The sequence below is a fragment of the Corvus moneduloides genome, chromosome 2, assembly GCF_009650955.1.
Source record: "Corvus moneduloides isolate bCorMon1 chromosome 2, bCorMon1.pri, whole genome shotgun sequence".
Lineage (NCBI taxonomy): Eukaryota > Metazoa > Chordata > Aves > Passeriformes > Corvidae > Corvus > Corvus moneduloides.
Window position 1 is genome coordinate 77,804,774 of NC_045477.1, and position 26,439 is coordinate 77,831,212.

At 37.0% G+C, this 26,439-nt stretch overlaps 1 protein-coding gene across 1 annotated transcript; it reads left to right on the forward strand.

Moving 5' to 3' along the window:
- The first annotated feature begins 720 nt into the window (after positions 1-720).
- LOC116439867 (translation initiation factor IF-2-like) lies at positions 721-15,756 on the forward strand. The gene is made up of 5 exons (XM_032099908.1): positions 721-752; positions 1,716-1,770; positions 2,919-3,796; positions 11,248-11,324; positions 12,585-15,756. The coding sequence occupies exons 1-5, from the start codon at positions 721-723 to the stop codon at positions 12,587-12,589; spliced, it is 1,047 nt and encodes a 348-aa protein (XP_031955799.1). The 3' UTR covers positions 12,590-15,756.
- Positions 15,757-26,439: the final 10,683 nt, after the last annotated feature.

Below are 26,439 nucleotides of genomic sequence, written 5' to 3' on the forward strand. Positions count from 1 at the left end.
CATTAACAAGCACAGTGTGAGAAGGAACCATTTTTTCTTTTACGATTTATTATAGTATTCTGAAATTCATATTCCATGCATGTGAACCTCAAGTGCAATTCATGAGATGAGGCTGTTCTGTAAACTACCTTTGCAGTTGATTCTTTGTTAGGTGCTTAACAGGTGGTTCCTATAGCTGATATGGGAAAAGCTGACTGAGTTAAGAATATTGAGCCATGAGAGGATCTGAACAGGTTGTTCTCTGGCAGGTAGCTGCCTCTGGATCATGTTCAAACTGCCCAGACTAGGCTCTGAATTTTCACTTTTGCAGGACAAGAAGGGCAGTCAGCTAAACCTAGCAACCTGATTCTTAGCACATGAATTAGAAGCCTGTATTCTGAATATAATCGGTCATAAAAAACTAACACAACTGGTTCTTGAAGAGGCTTTGGTTGAAATTTATCACCCACTATAATGAAATATGTGTGGTTTGCTAACGTCAGAAACTGGGATGACTGAGACAGCTTTCTCCTTTCCTCACAAGCCATTTTTCCCAAATGTTTTCCTTCTACCTGCTGTTACAGGATACAGTCATCAGAGTTAAAAACATTAATTCTAACTCTTTACGAGTCTATAATGAAGAAAACTACAGCTTCCTCCTAAGGCATCTCTGAGATGCTACAAAGGGTAATTCAGTGCCTTCATTAGGAGACAGTCTCTCTCTGCTTACTGTAAGCCTAGATGTCTCTGCAGAAGGATCGAGACACCTCACAGTGAGTTTCCCCAAAGAAGTTCAGCAGGTGATTTTGGGAGAGAAGTGTGACCAAAATAGGTCCTGACCCCCAGGCTTCACAGCACTTCTTTTTGTTCAGAAGGCAAAATCCTCTTCCCAGGGTGCAGTCTGAGAAAAGCAGGAGCATTGGTGGAGGAGATGCTCATAGTTAGAGGACTCACCTGGGAAATGAGGGGCCTGAGATGCTGGCCAGTACCCTTCAGAAGGGATTTCACCCAGTAACTCTGTTTTCCTGGAAGGCGCCTTAAGAGCAAGTATGGCAAGGCTGCTGGGTCACCCCACAAGAAATAGTATCATGAACTCAAAAGAGAAAGCTGGAGAAGAGGCAGCTTTGTTCTCCAATCTCTGTGGGAAAGTGGAAGCCCTGGGGTCTGCTCACAATAACTGAAAGGAGCAAGTAGGTTGTGACTGGTAATAAAAACAGGGTAAGTGGCAGTGATGCTAGGTGGCATGAGAAATGTGAGCCAGGGGGACCAGGGAGCATAGAGCAGATTGTGGTGGTTGTTACACAGCTCCAGGGGTTGGAGTGGAGGGTGAGTTTTGGCATCCCTGAGCTCCCAGGTGGTGATGGAGCATTGCTTCCCACAGCAAAAGGGTGATAAGAGAAGCTGTGCCCCCACAGACAGTGAAAGCTTTTCCTTCCCTATCCCAAAGCTTGAGAAAGATCTGTAAGCTCTTTCACACCACATCATCAGCTTGTGTGGGGATTAAACAATTCATGAAGAGCCTTTAGTCCAGTTGTTCTCAAGGGTTTATCAAAAAAGGGGGAACCATAACCCTAATCAGTAAGCATACACAAACTAGATTCTGAACAAAGTTATAAATCTTGTTTACTTTCTTGAAAACTACCTTTTCCCCTGAATTGCATACATAGACTTCTGGATTAAAAAGAGATTTAAATAACTGTATGTAGTAGAGCAATTCTGTGACTTCCCTATTACAGAGGAATAAGGTATCATAAAACACCTCCTACTCGCCGGCTGGAAGAAGAAGAATACGTGAGGCAATTTTCCCCTTTCCCATGCATGTGGGCAGAGGGTGGGCTGGCAAGTGGAAAAAATAGGAGAAAGACTGATTGATACGCTACTGAAAAGGCAAAATAGACTAAATAGGACTGCAAAAACCACTATTAGCCCAGAAGTAAAGACAGACCAGTCTGTCTAGTGAATAATAGGAAGAACAGAAGTGATCCATTGGATATTTCTTATCAGACAGTTATCGGAAGCTTTACTTAAAACTTGAGTTTCTTCAATAAAATAAAAACCCTTCAATTTATTCAAGAATTATAAATGAGTTAAAAAATACTTGTTTACCCAGCCACTCCAAAAATAAAAATTTGTAATAACTGAAGCAATATACCACAAGGACAAAATTAGTCCAACACACTTCCTTAAAAATCATTTTAATTTCCAAAATTAATGTTCATTTGAGTAGAGTACTATACTGTAACACCGACGTTAGGCAGGATTTGTGCTGACTGATTGATGCCATCTGTTCGCGACTCGGATGTCACTTTCTCTAGCTTTCAAATAGGGAAAACAAAAAGCAAAACTAGCTCTTCCCAATCTCAGCTAAGGTATTTAGTGAATTTAGTTGAATTTGCAACATTTACTGAACCGTTTCTTTGGAAAAAAAAAAAAAAAAAATTAGCACTGGTACCATAACGTTCAGTCACAGTTTAGCAAAAAGGACTCTGCAAGTTATCCGTGCTTTAAAGAGAAGGAAGCATTGTAATTAGCAAGTGTTTTGCTAACAGCTAGAAATGTACATCCACTCTGTAGGCTTGTTGGAACATAAACTGCTTTTTTCTCCCGACATCTGGTATCCATTAAAAAAAAAAAAAAAATGGACCCAGCAACCAAACTTTACATATAGCATCTTAAAGAGGCAGCATACAATGGATCACTCCCTTCCTTAAGTAACGAGGAACCCTCTTCCTGAAACAAACGGAATGAGCAGAGCTGGGGGTATGGGGAGTGCCAACCAATTCAGATTTAAACCCGCTGTGGGTTACCAATCTGCTGTCAGCAGTGTGAGCCTGGATTATTGACACTCACAATTTGCAGGCAAAACTCCCTCCCGGCTTAATTCGTTTGATTTCATCTGATTCCCCCGACTTCCTTGGATCCCGTTTTCCTGCGGAAAGCCCGGCGCCCTCGCAGCCTGTCCCTCAGCGGGATCAGGAGCCGCTCCCTACCGCACCCGTGCAGGGCAGGGCAGGGCAGGGCAGGGCAGGGCAGGGCAAGGCAGGGCCGTCCCGCCGGGTGCGGTGCCCCTCACCGCCCCGGAGAGGAGCCGGCCGGGCGTCCCGGCCCTCTCCCGGCCCTCTCCCGGGGCTCCGCGGGCCCGTCCCGCGGCCGCTGGGGGGCACCCGGGCGCTCGGCGGCGGCGGCAGCGGGAGGGGCTCGGTCGGTGCCGGCGGCTCCCGTCAGGGCCGAGGGGCGGGGGGTGTCCCGGGAGGAGGGGAGCTGCGGGGAGCGGCAGCCGGGCGGCGATTCCCGGCCCCCGTTCCTCGGCAAGTGGCAGCCAGGGGAGGCCGAGAGCGAGACCCGCGCCTGCCTGGCCGGGAAGCGGCCCCGCTGCCGGTGCTGTGCCCGCTGCCCGCTCGCCCCGACGCCGCGCCGCTGTGCCGGGAACAAAGGGCCCCTTACCGGCACTCAGAGGTGTCCCGATCGCCACTGCGGCTGCAGAAACGCCTTGTCCCGGGTTGGGTCATGGCCAGAAAGCTCCCAGGAGTGGCGAGGCTGGCAGACACCTCTGCGGGGAAGGACCAAGGTCTGCACTCGCTATGGCGTCAAACTGCTCCCCGGGCAATGGGCTCGGGGCTGGCCCCAAGGAAAGCACCAGGCAGAGACCGTGGCGCGGGCCCAGAATATCCCGTCCCTGGCCGATCGCGTACGAGAAGGGTGGCCAAGAGACTGAGGAAAGTTACAGTGCCCCTCTATTGCACTCTGGGAGCTGGCAGATGACAGGCAGTGGTGGGACCCCCAGGAGAAACGGGTCCGGTAATGGGTGTCTAAACAGGTCGGTGCCTAAAACACACCCTACAAAAAAGACGGGGCGGGGGCGGGGGTGCTGGGCTTTGGTGATCCTGGGAAGAGGAGGGGCCTGGTGATTGCTTCTAGCTACTTGTAGGACTACTATGAAGGTGGCGGTAGTGCCAGATGATGTAGCAAAAGTGCTACATGTGCAGGCTTGGGAGGTTCAGTCAGGAGGATTGTTCAAGACTATGAATACCTACAGCGTGAAATACGTGAGGGGGTAATTAACATTTTCAAAGAGTTTAGCCCCGGAGGTGATGCTACATTTCACTGTGAGAGCTGAACTCCGTCTGTGTATGTAGCTAACTTTTCCGGACCAAACAGCACTACTATGAGTAGTTCTGTAATCAGGAATTCCTCTGTTCAGCCAGTCACATCACAGCTGACTTTGGAGTGGGGTAACAGTCCTCCTTCATGTAGAAGATTGGACTCTTACAACCTCCAGAAACCTTCCAGCCGTTGTTTAGTGACTGCATTATTGGTATGCTTGTCAAGTTTGACATCTCTGTCTCTACACAAATTAAGAATATACATAAAAGGAAAAAAAAAAAAAGTAGTGTAACATACCAATAAAGTTTTGTATTTATGTTGTACAAAGGGTACAGTACCATACATAGTTTATTATTTTTGCACATTATTTCTGTATGTTCCAGCATCTGTAAATACTTTCATAGTTAGGTGAATGAGATTAAGCATTCATTTTTTCTATATTGGAAGAAAATTCCTTTGGGACAAATCTTATGTCCTGGTTTAAACCACTTGGTTAAACTACGGTACCTTAATACAGGAATTTTTGGCTTACAGACATCCCTGTCCTTCAACTACTTATGAAATAAATTAGTTGACCCATTTGGGATCTCTGAAGTGAAGCGGGTGTTACGTTATGCTTCCTGAGTGCATGTAGATCTATGGATAGATACTAGGAGTAATCAAATGATAAATCTGAATCTAAACAACAGTGAATTTTTTACCTCAGTACCACAAAGGAGCAACATTACCAATAAGAACTTTTAACTCCTGAGTACAGAGCCTAATTTATCAAGATAGTGTATAAACAAAATTAATTGAATTTGTGATAATACTCTTCACTATATTCAAGTGGCCTCCTCCAGAAGCAGAAATGAGTCTTGAACAACAAAAATTTAATTTAGCAAATTCCAGTGTAGTCCCAACATGTGTGGTTTTTCATGCTTTTCTTTTTTTTTTTTTTTTGAAGCAAAATTGACTTTTAGTTTGCACAGAAACTTTAACTGTAGTCAAAAGTAGAAATTTGAAGCATTACTGTTGGCACCTACAATGAGAAATACCCAACTGCACTATTTAACAAGGAAGAAAAGACTAAGCAGCTGAAATTTTCTTATATTTTTGCAAACAGTGTTTAACAGTGATAGCTAAGAAATTTGGGTGTTTTTGTCATTTTACTGATTTGTAAGTAATCAATGCATTTCAATACATTAAAAGACCATCCCAGCTTCCCTGCATTTTAGCCAAGAAAAAAGATAGTGTTTTGTAGCATCCAGAAGTGTGAGATTTGATCTGGAAAGTTACTTCTTTATGGTTCAGCAGTCATAGACTAAAAATACATTTCAATGTATTAATAAAAAAACCCTTATAATTAAATCTACAACTCTGTATCTTTTTTCTCATTCTTCAAACATCTCATTTACATAAGTGACCTAACACAGTTCACAGTATTTGTTTCTTCAACAAAATACCTGCTGAAATGTTTTTTCAGGGTTAGTGTCTCTGTGCCAGTTGGGATGACTGGAATTAAAAATGAACTCACACCGGATCTCACACTAAATAATATTTATTGTTGCATTCTACATCTTATCTGTGCTCTGAGCCCTCAGCTGGCTTCTGTCAGGAGTGCTGTGGCTCAGGCAGTTAACTTCATCCACAGAAAACCATGAATATCAAGTTTTCCTTGGGAAGTAGATACTACCTGCATGAGCTCCCTTTTCAAAATGTAAGATAACTAAGCAAGAAACAAGTACTAACACCCTTCTCAGAGGTGAAGAATGGCCTCAGGGAATTCCTTTCCCAGGGATGTTCTCAATCCTCTCTGAAGGCAAAGTGGTAATAGAATAAAAGAGGTATGTCTGAATGACATTTTTCTTCACCCTAATGACCTCAATATTGTTCTACAGCCTGTAGCAAAGCACAAAAAAATGCATGAAGGTTTTCACGTACTCACAGAATGGTTGAGGTTGTAAGGGACCACTGGAGGTCATGGAGTTCAACCTCCCCGCTCAAGACATTGAAGAGGTCCCCTCTCAGATGTCTCTTCTGGAGGCTGAACCGGACAGGTTGTTTTCCACCAGGACTCCCAGTCCTTCTCCACAGAGCTACTTTCCAGCAGGTTGGTCCCCAACCTGTGCTAGTGTCTGAGCTTATTCTTCCCCAGGTGCAGGACACTGCATTTGCCTTTGTTGAATTTTATTCAAGCTCCGTTGGTGGTGTTAAAGGTGGTGGTGTTTGTTTGTTTGTTTTTAAGGAAAAAACAAACCTTTCACACCAGCAACATGAATGGAGATACATGAAGATATCTGAGAGCACAGAATAGCCTCAGAGACAGAGAGTGTGGAAGGGTGTTAATCCTATCCACACACCCTCTGCAGTGAGCTGGGGTGGTTCATCCTTTGCAGATGGTGGGATCCCATTCCATTCAAACCTTTGGATGCCTTGGTAAAAACATCATTAATTACCTCTCTCTCGTGCTGTGTAGACAGTGCACGTGCCAGCAACAAGCCTGGCACTGCAACACACAGGAACCAGATGTGAACACCAGAGTGGGCGTGTGCTGTCCTCCACTGGGATTTCACTGGCTGTTTCCAGCACCACAGAGACAGGCATACAGCAGCTCAAGCTAAACATGAAAAAGGGAGCATAGGAAAATGTTATCAAATCTTTTAAAAGATAAAAGGCCAAATTTTATGTTTTCCAACTTTAAAAAAGCTGAAAGTTCTCAAGTATTTTTAGTGTTGTGATAATAAATACTGATAATAGAATAACTAGTACTGGTTTTGCATTGTACAGATTTGCTTTATCAAACTGCTGGTGTGGATATGTATTTGCATGCATGCCCAAGTAGACTACGAAGGTTTCTGCTAAGGGCAATGTAGCGTTGCACCTAAACAATGTGAGAACTCTCTGTAGAGTGAACTGTCCCCAAAACTGTATCTGGCTTTGTTGCAGAAGAAACTGGGCTTCTTTGTTTGGGTTTTTTTTGTCCAGAAAAAAGACCATAAATGAGTTAATGCTTATATAGTGTGAATGATAAGGAGATGGGGGCTCAGAAGTAAACTGGGGAGGAATGCCATTTCATACAGAAGCAGGTGTATCTTTTGAAATTTAATTTGAGATTTACACAAGCATCCAAAACCAAATTTAAATCATGTTTAATTGTTTATATGGATTGGGGATTTTTTCAGCTTTTCAAAATGCTAGGGAAACATGAATGATAAAGTCTACACATAATTTTTATAATGGAATTATAATGGAGTTGGGCACTTCTGGAATTAGTCTTAGACTGGTGCTTTTAATGACACTTGGACAGAGAGCACTTTCCCAGTTACACCAAATGGCAATTCTTGCTATTAATAATGTTGGAGTCTACATTTTTTTCTATGAGGATGTTTTTTTGAGGAAAGGCCATAAACAGAGGGGTTTTATTTTAGAAATGCTTCAGTGGTTACTTAATAATTGCAACATCCAGTCATACATTAAACTTTGAACAGCTTCATGATAATCAAAGGGTTATTCTTCATATTTCAGAATGTGCCAAAGGCCTTATGTTTAAAGCTTAAGAAATTAGTTAAACAATTACCACCTTATTGGTTTATTAAAAGACAATATAAATAATAATGTATAAACAATACATATATAAAAATGGAATAAAATAGCTTTAATGCAAGTATAATTTTAGATTTCCTCAGAATATAAAAAGAATAAAAATAGTTTTTAAATGGTAGAAATATTTTTAAAGACTGTGTTAAGTTTTAAGGCATGAAAATGGTGTTTCTGAAAATTACCTTAACAGTCCTTATTCATTATGTGGACAAAATGGTAATTAAGAAAGGAATTTTAGAAAAAGACATATTTGGACAAATTATTTCAGCTAAATTTAACATTGCACTGGTATCTATGTAAATAAAACAGAGTTAATACTCCCACTTTATCCCAGCTGCATTGAGAACATGATTATACTCCATATATTTGAATGCGTTACTTTGAAAACAGCTGGAAAGAGTACCAGCTCACATTGCTTTTTAAAATTCAAACTGTAAGACAAACTATTCTTTCTATGAATAGGTTACTTTACGTGTGATATCAATATCTACATTAACAAATTCAGGTTTTATTTTAAACCTTCCTAAATATGTCAAATTTTTTACACTTGAAACTTTCAGGTATACAAAAGCAATGAACCTTTGTTCCATAGTGATTTTTAGGGTAAAATTCCTCTCAGCAGATTGTAGACATCAGTCATGCAAACAAGTGCATCTGAGTTAGTCATGGTAGGCTCTCCTTGGAGAGAACTTTTGGCATACGATTCATCTGGCCAGCTTAATATGTGTTAAATTACACCAAAGAATTACCTGCTTCTTTCCACTGACTGCAAAGGAAAGGACTGGCACACATCCTACCTTTTGCGACCAGCTGTCCTTTAGAGCTTTGCCTTGTATTTAAATATAATCAACAGAGTAGATTCTCCCTCCATTCCTAAAAAGCTAGATTTATTGGATTATATATTTTGACATGTAACTGTTTCAACATCATTTTGATTTCTTGAAGCCAGAATAGCCATGAAAATACACCAGGATAAGTTTTATCTACAGTATCTTGGATTACTGAGTATTAGCCTTTCTTTTTCTACTTGACTTGTTTGGGTTTTTCTTTCCATGATTTTCAATAGTTGCTTTGAAATATTTACAAATACTGTAAAGTTGTTTCTGTGAGTGTCTCAAATTGAAATCTTCATCACTCCAAAAGAACAAATATATACATGAAAACCAAAATTTATACAAAAACTGCTGAACAGGAAGATCCATGTATTAGCTGGAACTTTGCTATATGAACAAGCATTTGAGAGTGTGTTGTACTAAATACTGAGTTTGGGAAGAACATAGTGTAACAAGAGCATGTTCCAAAGCTGCATTTACCTCGGGCTCTTCTGCATGGTAGATGTTATCACTATCTCAAAAACATACATAAAAACCCAGTACAGCACTCACAGTCTGTAATTTTAAGATATATCTCATTTGAATCACTGACAGATATATCAATTTACAGAATTTTATGTCATAACTTTACCTTGTCGGCAAAGCTAAAAAATACGAGCAAAACTATCTCAGATTGATAAAGTAAAAAATGGTTATATATATTTATAAGAGCTGATGTGAACAGTCTGCATCAACTGGTATGTATCAGGGAAATAACAATTCCTTGCAGAAGCCTGAAGAAATGGAAAAAAAAAAAAAAAAAGAAGAAGACTGAAAATTTAAAATGTAACAGAAGATTTTATTTTGTGTAAATGTGAAGTTGTATTATGGCATCTACTTCACCAAAACCTAAAAACTGCAAAACCCCTAGTAAAGCACTCATTGCCGTAGTAACAGAAAAATGCAGTGGTTATCACCTGAATTTTTAATGCAACTAGTTTTAAATAGATTGTTTAGAACTACTTCCATGTTTTTACAGCACTAGGAAGAGAGAAATCGTCAACAAAGTAAATCTAACTTTACAAATTAAACATTCATCCCTGATGGATGAGGGAACTCTCAGGGGGAATTGGACTAGATGATCATTATAGGTCCCTTCCAATTGGAGTATTCTCTATTCTATTCTCACATTATTCCCTTTTCTACTGTCTCCTCACAACTGTTTCCATATCTGAGGTTCTAGCTGCATTGTCATGGTCTGCTCTTCTGTTTTATCCATTTTACATCAGAATTATTTCAACAAAATCTCAAGCCCAGGCTTCCAGAGAGGGATAAGCCTTCATCTTTTGAATGATTTTCTCTGGTCCTTCAGATTTTTAGGAGACATGCTAATCAGGTTCAGCTGTCTCCTAATCAGAATGAGAAGCTGTTTCAGTCCTTGTTTTACAATACATCCATTCTGTTAATATTTTCCCTGGTGGAAAATCCTGCAATATTGGATGATTATAGACTGGAATGTATTATAGACGTAGTTAAAGCCGATGTGGAGTGATGCATCAGATATCAATTTGAAACAATTATTAAAACATAATTAATATTTTCATAGATAAATATATATCTCTTCTCCAGGCTGAACCTTTAATTTCCCATCCTTGCAGCTCTAAAATTTTCAGTAGCACTGTCATCTTCAAGTGACATCTTAATCAAAATACTGCTAAGAGAAACTTCCAAAAACTATTATTTAACTTACTAGCTTTCCTATTTTTAGAAAGCAAAATTATAGAACTGACAAAGTGTGTGCAGTAACTGTTGCTATGTCTGTTTGGAAAAGTAATTTCATTTTGGCTGACTTTGCACCCTCTTACTTCACTTACCCTAAAATTTCTGTCTATCTTAAACAAACGGTTCTCCAGAAACCAAAGACTACATGGCTCAGTTTTACTCTACTTCAGACTCCTTGGAATTTGCACAGTGGCACTAGTAAATAGCTTTGGCTGAGGAATTGACAGCCTAATATCATGTTTATCTGTGAAGGATGCTTGAACTCATTAGAGAAAATATTGTGTATAGTACATTACAGACAAAACTTTGCCAACTAAAACCAAATTTTGGTTGAATTATTTGTTAGCTTTTCCTTTCCAGTGTGTAAAAGAATGATCCCAGCTATTATGGACTGAAAATCTATTGAATCCTTATATAAATGTTGAGACAGATAAAATCGTGTTTTGTGAGTTAGAATCTCAGCCTTCAAACAGCACTGACAGTGGCAGCCCCTCTGAACCATTCTTTAGAAGTCCATGATGAGCTAAACCTCTTGATTCTTGGTTTCTAGACAAAACTGAAAAACTGCACTACTGAAATAATTGTGTTAAAAACAGAGATCCACTTTCCAGCATGTCTGTTTCTCTGTGTGTTTCATTACTTTTTTCCTAAAGTACAGAATTTTATGAATGCAGCCACTTGTGAATATTTAAAAATATTCTAGGTATTCTGTGACATACAATAGCTAAGGCTACTGGTATGTTGCATGCCATTAACCAGTGATTAATTATTCTGAATATGTTAAGAACATAGCTTTCTGTAATGCAATGTGTTTAATATGTCGGGGTTTTCCTTAATACTTAACAGAGGAGGTCTTTTTTTTATGTGTTTTAAGTAGGACTTTCTACATAACTGCACTTCTGTTCTTTTTTTGGAGGTTGGTTTTGGTTTTATATTGGAAATAGTGACTCTATACTAAAGATTGCTGTTTCCCTCTATTTTCTTCTAGCAAGCCTTTGGAGGAAGGAGATGGAGAAAAAAACAGTCTTGGAAGGAAGCCTAAAATATACAGGGGGGAAGTGAATGGTATTGATATTTTTCTTTCTTTTTAGCTCTACTTCCCAACTCCTAGTATGGACAACTTCTATTATATGACCAGACACAAATTCTGTAATAACCTAAGATAATTAAGGAAACAGAATTGTTAAAAATGCTATCCCCTCAGTCATGCCTGGACCCTTCTGTAACGTCTGTAGTACTAAAAAACAGGATGAGGGGATATATGCTCAAGCACCACTAGCAAATGATCTCCTGTATAATGCGATTTGCTAGCACACAAGCTTCTCTGCTTTCGGTCCTTCATGAGGTTCTGTCAGACAATGTTTAGATGCTGTCTAGGAAATACCACTGGACAGAGACTGTTCTCTGCTGGGCAGTAAGCAAGAGGTGATCCTGTGTGGAAATGAGAAATTATTTTATCTTTGTGGGTAGATTTGCTGCTGCCATCAGGACCAGTAGACCGGCCCTTATCCCTTTCGTTTATTCATACAGCTGTAGCCTCAGGGTTTGCTCTAGGTCATTGGCAGCCAGATGATAACCAAATAAAAGATCATTGCTTTAATGGGAGTGCCATTGGTTTAATGGGCTTATGATCTGTTTGTTATCTGGGATTCTGCTAAAGTTTGCAGAAAAGCCTAAAGGAGGAAATGAGATTGTCCTAGCAAAGGAGGATAAACTGCTCAGTGAAAGAATTGAAAAAAAGAATTAAAAAGTTAGGAAAGGCATTAAAAAAGCCAAAGGGGGATTTAGAATATGCCTTTAAATAACTCCCTAAAGTCTGCTCATGGTTGATCATAAGGGTTTCCTTGTGTATATGTTAGCCATAGACACTGAGGAAACAATTCAGCTACAGCCCAGAGTACTGCCTTTTGGAATCAGCTCCAAGCTTTCCCAGGGACAGGAAAACACTACCATTTCTCCCAAGCCTCCACAGTGCTGCAGCCTTGAGCAATTTTATTTCTGTCTGGTACAAACGCATCCTCTTTTCTTCTTTTTTTTTTCTTTGTCTTCTGCTATTAGTCTGACATATCTGCTGTTCAGAGCAATTCCATCAAGTAGACCTCATTTTTCTTTCAGGTAGCTTGTTTGATTCCTTCTGTATCATTTATTTGCATGTTTCTTCTACCTTAATGATCTTCTAGTTAACAAACTGTTTGAAAAACTCTTATAATGTTTAATGGATATTCTTAAAGAAGTATTTTTATATATGTGTGGTATATGTATGTGTATATACACACACCCCCCACAAAAATTGCCATTCCTAAACTTCTGTTTAAATCATCACAGCATAAACTAAGAAGATGATGTGACAAGCAAGGGGTCTTAATGACTACACCACAGTTTCTTCTCTGCTCATCCAAAGAGCTATAATTGCTGTCATCCAACTAGAAAGCAGCTGGATCATACACCTGGATCCACTAGATGGAAAATGTTCCTAGGTTCCTCAATTTAGACAAGATCTTAATAATACAAATTATATTAACAGTATACATGAAAAATGAGACATGTTAGAATTGGTCAAGTTTTGCCTTCTCCTGCATATGTTTTGTAATTTTTTTGTTATCTTCTGCTATTGTGTAACAGATAATAAAAATGACTGTATAAATATTATTTTAATACTAAATACTTAAATTTAATAACTCTAATGTTGTTAAGGTTTTTCAATGAGCACAAGAACTAATGAAATTTTAAAAAAGAAATCTGCTCATCTTTATTAGACACCTAAATGCCTTGAGTTTGTTGAAGCTACCTTTCTAAAGCAAGTGGTTAAGTTTCCTGTATGTTCAATAGTCAGACTTTTTTTCACAAGAGGGTGATTCTGCCTTGTTCAGTTTAACAAGCAAAGTTAAGCTAATTGGATTTCTTTATGGTATCTTCAAAAAAACCTAGCCTTTGCCATTGACTACCAGGTATTGTGAGAACAGTTCAGTAGCTTCCAGGATGGGATTAATCATACCTAATTTAAACTGTTTAAAAGCAGATTGTCTAGTCTAAGCTTATTGCATGCATTTCAACTGTCATCAACAGCAAAGGTTAAGTCTTTTCTCGGACAATTCATCTCATCCTCTGGAAATGTCTGTTAGTTCCACTGACCATGGATACCATATTGTGAAATAAAAAATCATCAGAGAATGAGTTCAAACACTGGATACATACTTAAAATACTTAATTCTTTACTGTCTGGAAGTGCCTCAGGTTTAAAACTTTTTTTCTCCTAGCCAAAGCCACTGTATAAGATGTGGAAGCAACTATTGACATTAAAATTGTTAAGTGAGCACCAGAATCGATTAAATTCTGAAGCTGAACTCTGTCTATCTTTATCAGATACCTTACACCTGGGTTTCATGTGTTTGTAGAAGCAGACCTTCTCAAAAAAGTACCTAAGTGTCCTGGAGAGTGAACAGTGCTATTAGTCAGGGCTAGTCTTTAGCCATGTTTCACTCAACACTACAGACATAGCCAATATGACTAGTCTGGGTAAGTAACTCTCAGATGTCCAGTGATGGTGAGGTAACTCTTATCTAAGGTGTAGGTGGGAACAAGATATCCAAGTCAGGTAAGTTGAATTCTTGTACTGACAAGTTTGTAGCAGGCAGTGAGTTGCTAGCCCTACCTAAGCTGCTTATTTGGTTTGATTTGTTTTTACAGCTCTTTCCCCTCTGCAGTCCCTGGCCTTTATGATGGGCTGAATTCATGCTGAAGATTTTCTTTTATGTATATTAATAGGGTCTTCTCTTCCCAAATACCAATTTTTATGAAAACTCTGAGCTTACATACCTCTGGTACTTCCAGCTCTCTGTCAGAAGTAACTGATCAAGCAGAAAGTGACTGAAATTAAGTTAGTAGCATATACATACCATACCCGCACAGTGAGTGTTGCCACAGGAGTCTTGTTTCCTTAGGGGATCATCTGAAGATGTTCTACTAATGAGCAATAAAGGCAATGACAATGTAATGTCTTGTCCCTGGTTTGGGACAAGAATTTGAGATATTTGTTAAAAAATAAGTGTTCTTTCAACAGGTCTTCAGCTTTTATGAGAATGCATGCACAGTTGGTCTGATAATAATTTATCATTGCGTGTCAGGGTAGCTTGCTTATACCAGTATTTTTATAAACCAGGTTTATTAGGAAATAATTTAATAAGAAAAAATATTGGAATAATAAAGCATGTTAAGCATACAGAAAGGCGTCAGACCTAAAATAATAAATTTTTCCAAAAATTATCATCATCCACCTCCACCCTTAGAGTCACAGGACTGGTCATTCTGAAGGTTTTCTACATACATTCTCTTAGGCTGACTGTTCGCAAACTATGACAAATGAGAGCCCAACAGGGTGATAATAGACTTGAACAGCAGTATATTTCTCCCAAGAGTTAGAGCAAAATGAAAGTTTCATAAGTATAGCTGTTTCATGTATCACTAAACACACACAAGCTCTGAAATGTGCTTTTCTCTTAGCTTATCATGCTGTGAGGTTACTGACTCTCTTTGAGACCTTTCAACTTCAGCTAGTGTCATTTATACCATTTCATAAGACCAAAGGCCAAAAATGTTGTAACCAGCTGGAAGCAGCAATACCCTTACATAAACAAAAAGAAAAATAACTTTTTTTTGTTTCCTTCCCATAAAACTTCTGTCTAAGCCAATTCATTTTAAATTCTGTTACCTTCAATTTCATGGTTTCTTCTATGCTGTCCTTTAAGTCTTGAATAAAATGTATCACTAAAATATTTCTGTAAAACAGCCTTTTATTCCTTTTGGCAGAAATCCATGTTATAATCAAATTTAAAATAAGATGCACACCAATTTTAAACTTGGTCTTTAAAATTTTCTGTTTGGACTGCATTATCTGTCTAATTGAACTGCTCTCTGAGCAATGCAGATTGTGGTGAAAGGTGCCCTCTAGCAAGATGGCATTTCTAATTGACTCATCGGAACTGTAACATTATTGCTGCCTTTCATTTGATTGTGTCATGGTGAGTACATCATGATGCCTGTGATCTTTAGGGAGGGTGGATCACCTCCCTAAATTTAGGATGTTATGAATTATGGGCTACAAATCTGTCATTTGCATACAAACAACCAATGGAATTTCTTCCTGGCATGGTCTGTTACTACAAAGACATTAGAGATGCTGTTTTAAGTCACATGTGCAAGCTGCCTGGAGACTATAATCAGGTTGACTAATCAGGTGGCGTGGCAAATTTGGCCTGTCATATGGTACATTGAATCCACTGTCTTTGTATTCAACTCTAATATTTTTTACTTACTGAGGAAATAAAATCTCCTTTCTCTTCACTTCTGTTTAAACTCAACTCATTCAGAAAAGTGGGTATACAGTTCACTAGACTAGTCAGTTATGTGTAAGCATCAGATATAGGGTAAAGCCTCAGGGTTTTATCCAATGTAATAACTAGGGGCTTTTATAAGCATTATTATATTGCATCTGCTCTTGTTTCAGAGCCCTAATTAAAGACAGAATGAAGTCTGTGTTGCTAATGGTTTGCCAGTTTGTGGCTCATTTGCTAGTTCTTCCTTTCCAAAATATTGCTTGCATATTTTGTAGTCCATGATTATGCAGAAACAAAACCACAGATGTTTGTATTACTGAGGTTTCCCTCTTCTAACTGCATACTCTCTTAAGCACATCCTGTGAAAAATCTATTTCTTGCCCATTCATTTCATAGTCACATTAGAGGTCTTCTAGAAGCAGCCTTTTATGGCCTTTTTTTGTGATTCTCGTCAATCTCTTTGCCTTCCATTCTTCATTTCTTTCCTTGCATGTCTCCTATCTCATTGGCACGTCTGACTTCTGGCAACATTGTCAAGACATCCATTCACTGCTGCTGCTGTGCTTCATATTCATTAAACAATCACTGGAGTGATTATCCAGTGGCCAAACCTCGTCTGGATGTTCTTCACAAGGTCAAACTAGTCCCCAGTGGCACAGTCATACCAACGGTAGGAACTTTGGAACAAAAAAATACTTGTTGTCTTTTTCCAAAAATACAAGGACATACGAAATTTGATTTGCCTTCCATCTAATCAAAATATTTCTGTAGGGAAAGGGGGTTGAGAGGGATAATTAACGGGAAGATCAGTTTGAGATCTGACTGTAGCTGTGTAAATCATAGCTGGCCCAATCTTTTCATCTAGGCTTCTTAATGTAGAAAAATAGAAATGTAAGAATGGTGCATGCCAGTTGTCCTTAGCAGACAGGAGTCATTCATTTGAAAGACCATGAATTATTGCCCATAAAGGCAACTAGCTTATAATTCTAATGCATCTGCGATGTTAAAAGGATGTTCTGCTTCAGATCCAGTGGAGGAAAGGCTAACTATTCAAGACAACTTCTACGAACCTTGGGAAAATATGTAACGGGAAGGGATTTCAAGTTACAATGAAGTTACAAAGGAGGCTTCCTTTATCAAATAATTTCAGAACTCATGTATCTCTTACTGAGTTAGGAAAGCATATTTCATCACTATGCAGAAACCGACTAAAGTGGGAGCAATGATAGAGCAACTGCTATGCTGACAAGAGGCTGTTGCATTATTCAAGGAGCTTAAGATAATACTGAGTATGTTTAATCACACTTTTCTCATAATTTGTTGTTTGCTAAGGACTTACATGTATACTCTTAAATATTAACATAAATACTGTTGCTCTATATAAATATTGCTGTTCTCTCCATTAAGGCACTGTTGTTCTCTTCAGTTTCAAAATAATCTTAAAATACATTTTGCTTTTGCTAGCCACACTAGCATAGCTAAAAGCAAAAACTGAAAGGAAGTAGAACTGTGAGTGAAAGCACAAACTCGTTGGTACTACAGCTACCCTCATCTGATATTAAGATTGCAGGTTAGTAACAAGCCAAATATTTCATAATATGCTCCATGATAAAGAAAAAAAATCTTCTTTTTATGAAAATTGGGTTCCAAACCACTGCCATTTTTTCAGAACAATTTCTATCAAGTTATGTCTTATCCCATCTTCACAATCATTCAAGTTACAAAGCAACATATTTCATTGCTTTAAGTGTAGTTCTTTGCTCACATCAAAGTTCTCCACAACTGATAATAAAATAAACAATTGTAAGGCACCAGAAGGTCAGTATTTCTGCCTGTGCTCTGTTTCTAGAAACATACCTTGAACCTCTTTATCTTCTTTCTAGAGAAACATCCTGTCTGAGTAGTCCCAGACTGAAACTGTGGAGGTATAATTTGACACAATTCAGTACTCTTCGTTGAACTTTGAAAGTTATACCATTTTCTCACCTCAGTTTGAAGCTCTTCAAAATTCTTCTATTTGAAGACAATAAATACACCAACATAGCAGTAATAACCCTTTTGTTTCAAACTAATAATCCTGTTGTTCCGAACTCTAGAGACATGAAACCCAAAGATTGAGTGAGATGGGAATGTAGACACTAAGGACCTTGGAAGTTGGATCATGTTTAGACAGAGTTTAGATCAAAAATAGTGTGTATATGCCAAAGCATAGAAGCCTGTTGTTCAAGAGGTGTCTGGGAGGAGTTTGATGATCCATGATATATAAGTTATTGTGAATGTCAGACGCAGTGTTAACCTTTGGGGGAGCAAAGTATGATCAAAGGTATTTGTGGGTTGCAAGGCTGAAAGCTACTTTTTTGGATTAGATCTTGGTGGCTGATCTGCAGATATATGAAGACATGCTATTTTGAGTGGAAAACAGAATGAAACATTTGCCAGCACATAGTAAATACAACTCATGTAGTTTTAGGTATCCACAATACCTAAACTTGAGCTAGTCAGGGTAGATTTCATTTATATGTAGAGGAAAGAAAAGGCACTTTTAGGAATTTATTATGCACTTCAGTATGTAAAACGTCCACTCTAGAAGGAACTGTGCTCTATAGTGTGAAAAGGAAGCCCAGAGGACTACATCAAGTGTAGAGTCCTACAGTTTACATCTGTGTATTTACTAGGCAACTATTTGCATTTACTAGCAACACTGTTGGACTTGCCTTCACCTATGGTCAAAAAAGGTCTTGACTTATATTGGCTGACCACACCTCAATAACTAAATACTGAAATTATTTCTCAGTTAGCGACTGATGAGGAAATCAGTTGGAATTCACATTAAGTCTTTGGCTTTTTTTTGGTTCAGGAAACATGTAATAGAGTTTTTGTTTTGCTGTAGCTTTTTTATTTGTTCTTTTTTTTAATCTAGTTTGTGGTATGAACATGGGTAGATAGTACCTATAAAAAAAACAATATATTCAGCATGTTCACATAAATTCATCAGAATATTAGAAGGTAGAGATAAACGCCAACAGATTTTAGAGAAAACTTAAGATAAGTTTTACATTGGGCGGAAAAACATCAGGACAAAACTACTGGCATTTATAATAAAAGAAACAACCAAAGGAACCATTCTGTAAAAACACAGACTATACTGCTGCCCAATTTGTGCAGTAGGATAAAAAATGGGCAGAATAGAATTCATTAAGTATTCAAGATCTACATCCAAAAAGTAACTTTATGGGGCAAAACTCCTGTCTAACTAATAAATGTGTGAAACAATTTTGAATGTACTAAGCCGGGCTGCCTTGGTGTTGATCAGTTTGACCTACAGTCCTATGAATGAGTTAAACTATCTTCTACACTGAGGGGACATTTTGACAAGAGAAGTGGAGATGTCATACACCAGCACCATTAAGTTATGTGATAGCTCTTTTCTTTTTCCTTCCTTTTTCATTATTTTTCTCTCCAGAAAGCTGAGGATTAGATTCTTATTAAACTTGAGAACACAAGTCCCTCACTCTGTCTAGTCTCTCACCACTGACTAGCGGTGTAGTAACTTAGCAGTAGCAAAAAGCAGGACCCAGCACCAACACAGAATAACAGAAGTCATGCTTGTAATTACTGCTGTTAAATGTAATGTCATCCATCCATGTAAGCGTTCTTCTGGCATGTAGCTGTGGAGACACTTTGAATCTCAAATGGCTGCAGACATGATGGGTGACTGAAGATTTCAGTATTTTCAGGTGGCAGAACTTCAGCAACAAGAGTACCTCTGGCAGCAAAAAATGAAGATGCATTTTTGCATTTCACCTTTATCTCTGATGGTGCTTGCAACAACTCTATTTTATTATGTCTTGTTCCAACCCGATAAAGACAGGATATCCTTTCTGTGAAGCTTGGCCCTGAGAGGCCCCACATTGTCTTTTGTACCAAACTAAAGCGTAACATGCCAAAAGCTAACAATAACATAGTACATGATACACATACTATAACCAACTGGACACAAACTATGCTAACACTGCAGGAAAGTGGTCATTATAAAGAGCCCTCCAGAATTACAGACTTGCTGTAACCTGGAGAGGTTAAGCCCTGGCGTACTGAAGCTGTGCAGTCCCACACGCTCTGAAGCTTTAAGGCCTAATTTATTTCATTCTCCCACTTAATCATCCATAGGTAGAGATGACTCCAGCACTTTTCCTTTCAGTTTCTGTTGAATAAATATCAAAGCAAGACAAAACAAGCTTTCTAAGTGCTATTCCACAAACTGAATGTTAAATATGGACTAGAATCTGGTTTGCCATCATTTTTTACTAAGTACTTTAATAATGATCCCATTGTATTAGATAAGATAAATGTAGACCCATGCTTGCATATCTAAACCTATATTTCAAATCAAACAAAGAAAATTCATTAAATCCCAATCAGTGTCAAGCACCTATAAAAGCAGAACAAACATGCAATCACCTATTTAGTTTCTAGTTGAGCTACTGTTTGAAAATGAGAAAGTCTAGAACAAACAAAACAGATTTCTATTATATTTTAAGAAACATAGAAACATTTATGGTCTGAGAGCATTTTCCCCCTGTCATCTACATAGATTCTTTCACTTCATTTCACTTTTATGTGGCATTTATATTCTGTATGTATAACTATGAAAAAATAAACTCCATATTCTCAGGGTGTAGCAAAGCATTTGCTAGATCTTCTTTGCCAATGGTAGTAATTATTTTCTGATTAATGTCAGTTAATAGCACATACCCCTCCATAAATAAAGAAAGAGAAGCAGTTACAGGCATGACATAAAAACTGAATTTCCTTTCTATTTGAGCTTGCTGATCCTCAGGTGTTGTTAATATTGATGCATAAACTGTGTGTTCTATTTCATCCATACAAAAATGAAACATTTTCTAAACATTCCTGGAGTCATCCAACAGCAACTTAGAGAACTGCACACATTTTCATATCATATCAGTATTTAAGCATCCAAGTTATGCCTTCAGTTTCTCAGCTTTTCCTAGCTGAATATGTGAATCTTGCTATTTGCCTTTCATTTTCACTGGATATCTTTGCACAGAAATGGTATCTGGGTGCCAGTCAGGATACCTATACTGCTAGAACTAATTTTGTGGCATAGGTTAGCATTTCAAGGATTTATATGCAGCACCCAGTACCTAATGGTATCCAATACTTGAGATACTTTTTTATTCTCTATCCATTTCCAACTAGGTATGTATGTATAAAGACAGAGCATTCAAGCAGGGTGTCCAGCATGTCTGGGAAACTTGGTCCTTAATGGGAGTCTGCCATATTACAAGCAGCAGCCTTCTCCTATTTTTTCCATTTTCTGGATTTAAAAGTTTTCAACTGTTACCAAATTGGATATGCATATCTATCTATCTATTAAATAATCATTTATAAAAAATGAGATATCAATAGCAAATAAAAGATAAAAATTCACAAAGATGAAACATCAGTCAAAACCTAAAATTGTACTGAAAACCCAATTAAAAAAAAAAAAAAACCAAAACACAGAATCAAAATACAGCCTCACGGAACCAAACCAAAACACTGATTCAAAGTAATATGAAATAATGTTATTTTCTTATTTGCATTCACTTTTACAGCATCCAGGGCTTCAAGTTTTATTCTACACCCAGGAAGATGAAAACTTTTTTAAAAAGAAGGTTGAACTATCATGTGATTGAAGAGGGACCTAAAAAAAATACCACAAAAATTGTCTGTATTTCATAAGACATGGAATCAAATAATGAGATAGCACACTATACAAGTTTGAAATTCAGCTCTACTTAGCAACAATTCATAACTGGTGAACAGTTAATTTTCAAAATGATGAACTGAAAATACAGTGAATTTGGAGAAAATAAGTAAGCTCATACAGGAACTTTCATACATTTCAAGAAAATAGATAAATCAGAGATTATTGTGTGAAAGGTGTAGGAACAAGCAAATTTTGCATGTGGGAAATTAAAATAGATATATTTGAAAATTTAGCATTGAAAACCTTGAGAAGTACAGATTTGTTTACCATAAAATATTTAAGGATTTCAAAATAAACAAGATCAAGATATCAGGAAAGGCAGTGGCATCAACAAGACGGACTGAAGGTGTTGAGAAAATGGATATTTTGTTAATGTAAGGAAAGATGACAAAAGTAAAAGGACTATAATAGATAATTCTGTTTACTGATTTTTAAGGTCAGGAACTTGTTTTAACCTCCGTGCTTGCAATGAATTGTATCACTTATTTGTTCTGCAGAAGACTTCTTATAAAACAATGGGGAAGCAGATGCTGGCTTTGAACTCAAGCAGAGTATCAAGCCAGAACGTGAAAAAAAAGGGCTGTGTCTAAAAGTCAAAACATTTGAATTAACAAGACAAAAATACATTTAACTATTTGAATATTAAATTCATTACAAAAATGTATATATGTGAAAAGAAAAAAACATTAGCACTTCCTAGGCTATAATGATATTAAATAGAACACTATCATAATATGATGCCTGATGTCTTTAAATCTAAGCATATATGTACATACCCACATACATAATTTCCCAAATATACTATACTTTGGGATTTGTTTTCCATAAAGCTACAGCATGATCATTTGAGAAAAATCCAGCATCTTTTTTTTTTTTCCAGTGAAGAGCAGTAGAGATTAATGTCCGAGTGGATGCAAAAGTCTATGTTTGTTGTTAATTTTTATTGTATCTATTTGTGTTATAGATCCATAAATGCTGTCATTCTGGATCATTTGACGCATCTAGCTCAGTCTATTTGACTGTGTTAGTTGACAACAGATGTTATTACATCTTGTAACAGATGTTGTATTTACTCTAAAGTAGAAGAGGCACTGAAAAAAACATAAAACAGAAAGAGAAGGCAGAATCCACCTTTCCCAAAGATAACTTCTTGAGATCCACAGGTCTGAACAACAGCACATGCCAATAAAAACATTTAGCTCTCTGTTGTGGATGTCTTTACAGCAGCTCTGTTGCTCAATTCTGGCCTGACATTTTCTTAGTTTCATTTCTGGTCACCTCTGCTGTTTGAATCATGTTGTCCTGTAGTGGGGCATTTTTGACAGGATCATCCTATCTCATTTTTGTACTACCTTCTTACCAGAATCAAGGATTTACAAATGTAATGAAGCTCACCACAAAGTCCAGTTAATTAAGTTTTGGGCTGGGTTTTTGGTGCTTGGGGGTTATTGTTGTTTTCCTTGCTGCTTTCATATGTATAAACACAAATAATTAAATGCTGTTTTAAAAAAATCTGTAATTAAGTGGGAAATTTCTGGAAGACAGATTTCAACAGAGTTTTCCAAAGAGCTGTCTCCTCGTTTCTCCTCTCCCCTCAAATCAGCATATTGGAAGTATGCATTTGTACTGTAGTAATGAGGAGTTAATTTACAGCTCCTTCATTCCTTATTTGGAGAAATCCATATGAAGAGGGGAAACTATTTTTGCTCTAGGAACATATGGAAAGAAACAGGAGAATTCACATCTTACGTTATCCATAATCTTTGAAATCAGAATAAAGACAAAGATATTAAAGATGAATGAACTGAACACCTTTGTATTTTTTGAAAGTATGATTAAATATCATCATATTTCTCCCACTGTTCTATTTCCCCTTATTATTATGATTACATGTACAACATTCTTATTCTCTTCTGTTGCCTATGAAAGTTGATTCCTCAGTTTGATAGAGCATAAGGTCTTGGGTTGTAATTCACTTTATATTGTCAGTATCAGTTTGACTACACCCTCTTCTATTCTGCAAGGAATTTGTTTTTATCTTCAGTCTTTCATCTGTTGGATCAAGTTGCTAGCTACCATAAGGTGTCAAAGTCTACTAAAATTATGTTACTGATAAATCTGTCTCATGTTTACTGGCCAGAAAAAGCTATTGAGAAGAGTCAATGTTACGTTAAATATTTTGCTTAGATACTGGGCTGCAGAAAAAGACAGAGTAGAGCAGAGTAGTGCAACTTTTTTTTTTTTTCCTTTTGGTAAAGCACTATCTTAAAATAGTTTAGATTACAAATTGAAAAAAAATTAATCACTTGTACATATTGTACAAGCTCATTATTTCACATCACTTATGCTTCTTATTCACAAGAGTTTGAACTGATGTTCTCAGTTTAGAGGTTCTAGAAAACTTCTTCCCCATTGTGATAAAAAGTAAACCTTTTTGTAGCTGCCATAATTGCATAGGCACATTGCAACACTCAAAATATCCAATTCATCCTATATAAAATGCAAGAGTTTAAGTTCAGATTTCTTTTAAGCTATTAATATGGCTTGTCTGCTGACCAGATAAGCTTATTGGAGGAAAGTTGACTGGTGTAACTGACCAAAGCTGAAACTGTTTTGTAAAAATAAAAGGTATGGGTAATTTCCTGTTCTGCATTCATCAGAGAAAAATGATACAATATCTAAGGAAATATTTATCTGTCTAACCACAATTATCACTGCAGATTTTTTTGTCATGAATATCATTTTACCAATAACATATGCATATGTGCATTATGAAAATAAATTTGTATGGTTTTTTTGTTTTGACATTACATCAAAATATAATTTTCAGTCTAAGAGACTGAAAGACAATAAAGCATGGAGATAATATCAGTTTGCAAATACAGCTATACAATAAATATTGTAAGCACATTTCTGAAATTCTTAATAACAAAGTAAAATGCCACGGTCAAAATGTGGCACTCAGATTTCTGATTTGTTCTTATTTGAGCACATAGGGAGGCAATGAGTGTATTAAAACCCCATCAGGAGCAATCAGGGCATTTAGCATCTTGCAAGTTACTGGTGCTCAGCAGTTTTGGGGGAAACAAAAAAAGCGCTTTGCGAGTGCATCCACAGGCTACTACGCTGCAGCGTGGTGCTGTGATACCTACAGTAGCTTTATTTGTGTACCAGAAACATGTTCATTATGCTTGGGCTAATTATAGGCTGAGAAGTCTTTTTGAGCGAAAAACCTAGAGAATGATGCAGATGGAAAGAGAGATGATGGAATAAAACAAGAAAATATTTTGAAGATAAGTAGAGAAAGTATACATTTGAGGCTTTTCTTAAATATGTTTTCATTAAAACACTTTATCTTACAAGGTGGAACAAGATTTGCTCGTTTTGATTAATTTTTTTTTCCTTCAAAAAAAAAAAGAAGTAGGCTAAGATATTTTTTGGACAATCAGCATTTCATCAGAGCTAAAAATAGAGATTGTAATATTGTTTGCTCATGTAGGGAAATGGTACAGCTGAGGTCAAAAATAGCTTTACCATTGCTCCAAAAGGAACATGACTAAGCTTAATTAGTGTGTAATTCTACAAAACATTTTTAAACATATATCTAACCGTCATAACTGTTGTGTTTCTTAATGATTACAATAAATTCATAGAGAAGAATGGGATATTTTTATTTGTTTCTCTTAATAAAATTTCTGTTTTACCTCTTCATTTGTCTTGTATTTATTCCATTCCAATCATAATGTTAGGTCAAATTATTATGAATTATTTGGCTTATCAGCCAAATTATTTAGCATATTTTTAATTTTTAGTGTGTTATTCCATGCCAAAAAAATCCAGTTTCTTCACTGTTCAATGTCTATATATTTTTTTTATTTTAATAAATCTGAGGTCATACTCCATTGATTGAACTTAACATTACTGCCAGATTTTTTTCATTGTAAAAATGACCAATCAACTGAAACTGCAATAGCTTGTTAATTTTCAAAACTATTAGATCTTCATTTTTACACACACACATGTACAACACTGACAATTCAACATTACAGGCTTCAATTTTTAACTTGACAGTTAAGAGTTGTAATACATTGTTGTTCTAACTTAACACTCAAGCTCTTGTGTAGCATAAGCAAACTAAAATTACGAATTTGTACAATATATAACTTCATTCACATGCTTTCTTTCATTTAAGGAAAGTCATCACTTAAAATATAGGTAGTTAATTTATCCTAAATAAAAAAATGAACATAGCAAATGCAATTGATTTGTTTTTTTGGTTGTTGTTGTGTTCAGCTACTTCAGAACATTGAAATAGTATGAAACTGTGCTCTTTGTTTATGTCCCTGAAGAAATAAGGAGCTTTTACAAATTAAACTCATTTAACAGCTCAGTTGATGACGGAAATAAAATTGAGAAAAGTATATCACAATATCTCACGAACGCCCTTTTTTTCCCCTTAGGTTTAATGAATAAGGACTACATCAAGCAGATTTTTTTAATCAGTAGACTAGATATGACACGGATTATATGCAAGGAGCAGATCCACTGAATAAGCAGAGTCTATTTCTACAGGCATACTTCACACTATAAAAACACAGTCAACTTCAATCCTATTGTAACAAGAAAAACTTAATTTATTTCATTAGAAAAAACTGGGGACTCTCTCATTGTGTTTACAGATGCATAACATTTAAAAGCAAAAGTTATGTTAAAAAGATATTACTTCCCAGAGAATTTGAAGGAGTCTCTTAATACAAAACAGTCAGTACATTTGAATAAACAAAGTTATTTTTAAAATTAATTCCTATTGTAACTTAATAAAAAGTTACCTGTCCTCTGAATATGAAAGTTATGATTTCTGTATTTTTAATTTTCAAATAGTATTTGTCAGATCCTCCAGAATAGCATTTGTTTATTACTTTTTTATATCTATATTTTCATTCACTCGTTACATTCATATTTATTGTTTCTGTATTTTGCTATCTTCAGATAAGCATATGAATTTCTTTAAAGTGTGGGTTTATTTTGTTTTGAAAAACCAGTAAGATCCAGGTTAATTTTTTTTCAAATTTAC